General features: G+C 33.2%; 1 protein-coding gene across 1 annotated transcript in view; it reads left to right on the top strand.

Annotated features, from left to right (window-relative positions):
- Positions 1-6: 6 nt before the first annotated feature.
- LOC109587263 (uncharacterized) overlaps positions 7-4,496 on the top strand; it is a 16,949-nt gene continuing 12,459 nt past the window's right edge. Inside the window, exons 1-12 of the mRNA XM_020003501.1 lie at positions 7-275; positions 352-406; positions 1,137-1,217; positions 1,275-1,538; positions 1,800-1,862; positions 2,175-2,759; positions 2,816-2,928; positions 2,979-3,122; positions 3,165-3,342; positions 3,391-3,450; positions 3,512-4,256; positions 4,310-4,367. Of these exons, the coding sequence (XP_019859060.1) occupies positions 135-275; positions 352-406; positions 1,137-1,217; positions 1,275-1,538; positions 1,800-1,862; positions 2,175-2,759; positions 2,816-2,928; positions 2,979-3,122; positions 3,165-3,342; positions 3,391-3,450; positions 3,512-3,828 (2,001 nt within the window). The 5' untranslated portion in view covers positions 7-134 and the 3' untranslated portion in view covers positions 3,829-4,256; positions 4,310-4,367. The remainder of the gene's footprint in view (positions 276-351; positions 407-1,136; positions 1,218-1,274; positions 1,539-1,799; positions 1,863-2,174; positions 2,760-2,815; positions 2,929-2,978; positions 3,123-3,164; positions 3,343-3,390; positions 3,451-3,511; positions 4,257-4,309; positions 4,368-4,496) is intronic.

Here is a 4,496-nt window from a genome sequence, read left to right as displayed (position 1 = left end):
AGCTAACAATACTCAATCATTTACCTTGCCATATATGGCATGATCTTGGCCTTCAGCTAGGACTCTATCATCTTACACTAGAAGACATCAATGAAGATAATAATGGAGATTCTAAGAAGTGCTTCAGACAGTGTATGTCTGCCTGGTTAAGAGGAAAAGATAAAGTGAGAGAGAAAGGAGGTCCCAGTTGGTCATCATTAGCTATAGCACTGGATAAAGAAGGAAAGCACCACATTGCTACTAACATTAGAAATAAATATTGTCTTGATATTAAGGTAAGAATTAACACACACTAACTGTTTTATACCATTAATACAAGCACTTAAAATCATATTGTGCATTATTGTATAGGAAGTGGTTGAACTAACTGAAGAATTCAAGGCACCATTGACTCCAATAAAGCTAGGTATGTTATAATATGTACTATCGCAATAGACACTTTTGTTAAGAGTTATCACTAATTACAAAATATCACTTCTATAGTAAATTTATCCTCCATTTTGTTTCACTTCTCCATTAAAATCAATGGAGAAACGGGTAGGTAGTTGTCTTGACATATTTTTAGAAATATTTTTTCCTTTTTTGTTGACCTGAAAAAGCCTAAAGAATCACCTGTCAGCATTTACTGGCTCAGTAGAGAACGAAGTAACTCTGCATACAAGAAGCAAAAATTATTTGTCACATGGCATTCGTTTGTCTAAAATTCTACATCAGTGGCAAAACTAGTTCAGTAACTTTAGTACAGAATTGAACTGTAGCTGTATCATGGGATTTTCATTTTTATCTTTTATTTTACTATTATAATACAGTAATTTGGAATTGTTTGTTTGTTCCTGCTGCAAGAGTATAAATGAATCTTTAGACTTTCTTTTGCGGGTCTTAGGCCAACAAAACTCGATACAGAAAGTGAGTTGTGTTGAGGCAACTACCTACCCATTTCTTCATTGATTTTATTGAGGAAATACAGAAAAATGGAGGATGAATTTACAGTTTACTGCAGAAGTGACTTTGTAATTATCAGTGACATTTTCTGCAATTAAAATTTCATTGCCTTGACTATTGTGAAGTAGTATAGAGTGTAGACTGGATGCAGTGTAAATTTGTTTCATAAATAATACCCAATATTTTATACATAGAGCCGACAATTCAAAAGGTCAAACCAGCTACTAATTACTCACCCACACAGATCAGTGAGTACAATGATGATCAGCAAAAAGGTATTAATAACCACTCACTGTCACTAGTTTTACAATATTTTTTATTTATTTATGTAGTTATATTGACTATCAGGGATCTGGTAGGTATTGTACAAGTGTTAAAAGATAGTTCCTTTCAAACTATCAAATGGTTTGATCTTGGTCTTTACTTGGGTCTGACTTACAACAATTTAAAGATGATTGAGATTATGTATCCACGAGATGCTGAGCAATGTCTCAGAGAATGTTTAGCAAAATGGCTTACAGATATTGAGGCAACATGGGACAAACTAGCCATTGCTGTTAGTGAAGTTGGAGAGACATCAGTTGCGGAATACATAAGTGAGATTATAATAAATAATAAGCTATTTTTAAATACTGCTTTTTGATTATAATAATATAGCTTTTTGTTATTTGCTTTATTCTTATTAATATTCTTGATCTTAATTAAAATTGTTATCATAATTGTCACTCCCTCAGTAGCTACAGGCAACCCACTTTTTGATAATCCTGTCACTCCCTTTGGCTTGATTGTATTTTTGTGATTGTATCTTTGTATGCCATTAATTATGACACATTTTAATAATTACATAATTTTCTTAGGAGCTGAAGTATCATTTGCAAGTGCACCTACTATGAGACCCACAGTGCAACCCACTGAATTAGGTAAATAAATTAAAATAGCCTATTTTTCAATAATAATGCAGTAATTGTAATTTTTCACTAGTATATACCGTATACCAGTTTATTTTCGCGGTGGAAAATTTTCGTGAATCTTGCATTTCTAAGATTTTGCGGAATAAATTTTTGCAAATTGTCTGCAGAGTGCAGACTGCACCACGTGGCAATGGAGAGTAGAATTTTGTGGTGAAAAATTTTCGTGAATGATCACCAAACCATGATATTTGCGAAAATATTTTACCATGAAAATTAACCGGTATACGGTACTATATAGAATATTAATCATTATTTTTATAGATGAACTTAAAGGTGTACATGTTGCTGCAATAAATTCATTTCTTATTCATGGTGGATCTACCCAGTCAGTTAATTGGGAGGAATATGGTATAAAGATAACAATACCACAAGGAGCAGTGCTACCCTCTGATACTGTACAGGTCACCATCACTGCTCTTGTAGGAGGAGATTTTATATTCCCAGAAGACACTGAGCTTGTTAGTGCAGTATACGCTATAAACCTCTCTAAACCATTTCTTAAACCTGTTAAACTGGAGATACAGCACTGTGTCTCCATAGAAACATCTTCTCACTGTAATTATCTTAGTTTTGCTACTGCAACAAACAATCAGCCACCTTACAAGTTCATTACAGTAGATGGTGGAGAATTTTCTATTGGCAATAGATATGGTAGCATTAGCATTGCTAAATTCTCTAAGTATTGTATTAAAACATACTCAGGAAGACGTTATCAGCCATATTCAATCCCAGGCCCTTCATCATATCATGAAAGAACACATACTCTTTCTTCACTTTTGCTATTACCAACTTTTCCTGTTTTTGAAGCTTCATCTATGGGGATTATTTCAGTAAAGAATTCAGCAGGTATAGCATAATGCTTATTTATACAAGTTAATGATTTTATTTAAATTTTCCTGTAGATAAATTACCTAATAAGAGTTACTATGGTCAAGTGATGTATGAAGTCAGGAGACCAGGAAGGGAATGGTTGATGAGATTTCTTTTGTCTAAAGATCTTAATGCACTAATAGAGGTATGAATGCTCCAATTCTGCTACTACAGGTTTTTTTTTTATTTATACAGCATATTAAAAAAACATTCAAATTTGTTGAGTGTATTGAGGTATCCTTCCAGTTTAAAGATGATGATGGATTCATTGAGTTATACTTTGATTATGGGCAATGTCCCAAAGGATGGTCTGTTAGACCTCATCAATTTCCTACAGGAGTAAGCACTTAATACTAAAACTTGGTGTTACGATTACAATAGGTTAGGCAGATTGATATAGATGATTATGGCAGTATGTCTCCTCCTCGTTTTCCAAAATGCCTCATTACATTCACAGTCTCACCTGGTGAAGATACAGTGAAGGAATTAAGTTATCCTGTCACAATGCAAGGAATAAAAAAATCCAACGTTGAGAAAATAAACATTGTATTAACAATGGGTAAGTGTTGTTATTACATGAGTCAGTCCCAATCTAAATGAATTATAGGTGACTTCCAGCAAGCATCTGCCGGTTCTATTGCTTCCAACACAGGGCCAATTTCTTCAGGTATAATATTATTTCCCGATATAATTTCGTTCTTGATTTAGTTCTGTTACTATAATTATAGATGATGAGAGGAAACTAGCAGGAAAAGTACTACGAGAAAACTTTGCTGCACTGTCAAAAATTCTGGCAGCCCCAAGTAACCTATCAGCTGTCATCATGAGCTTCTATGCTAAAGAGTTAATTTCTGATACTACTGCTACTGAGTGTATGAATGATTGCAGACCAGTACAAGATAGATGTGCTTCATTACTGTTTGCTGTTAAAGCTACTGTTGATGGGAAACCTCAGCTAATAAATACTTTAATTGAAGCATTGAAGGAAAATGAAGCATTTAAAGAAATTGCTGATAAAATGACACAGTCATTGATAAACCCTTAATTTCTTAGCTGTCCAGCAATTTCCAATTTTTATTACATTTTAAAACTTACTTCGTTGTGTTTCAGCCTAAAACACAACTAAGTACATGTAAGTTGTGTTTTAATGTTAAAGACAACATTAGTTTTAGTCCTAACTAAATCAATTAATGTTTAACATAATGTCACCTCCTCCACATTATAATGAGACACACATTAACTGATCAATCATTAGCTGATACTAATGGGCTAATGTTCATATACTGTATATTACATACAGTCACTAGTCAATAGTGTCTGCTGGAGTAGAGGAGGAGGTGTCTGTTATAAGGAGTGTATCTGTTAATAGTATCACATTGTACTAATAATAGTGATAATAGTATTTAATAATAATTGTTTTTAATAGTTGTTTGTCGTTCCCAAACTGTTTGACTCCTCCCACTACTGTCACTAGTAATGTTATCATGTCTTTAATGAGACACAGGATATATTATAATAATTGTTAGTTTTATAGTAACTGCTGGTAGTTCGTCAACAACAGCTGCTACTAGGACCAATCATCAGGTAATTACATATTAATAAATGATTCAGTCACTGATGTACATTATACCTAATGATTATACTATAAATAGGAACTACTGAACTACTGTATCTTAATTACTGTTCATTTAGTAATTACCACCAATTTAATAC

The sequence above is a fragment of the Amphimedon queenslandica genome, unplaced genomic scaffold (genome assembly GCF_000090795.2).
Source record: "Amphimedon queenslandica unplaced genomic scaffold, v1.1 AMPQUscaffold_12634, whole genome shotgun sequence".
In the NCBI taxonomy this organism is placed as follows: Eukaryota; Metazoa; Porifera; class Demospongiae; order Haplosclerida; family Niphatidae; genus Amphimedon; species Amphimedon queenslandica.
Note: the sequence above shows the minus strand (reverse complement) of the source record. Positions and strands in the feature narration are given on the sequence as shown.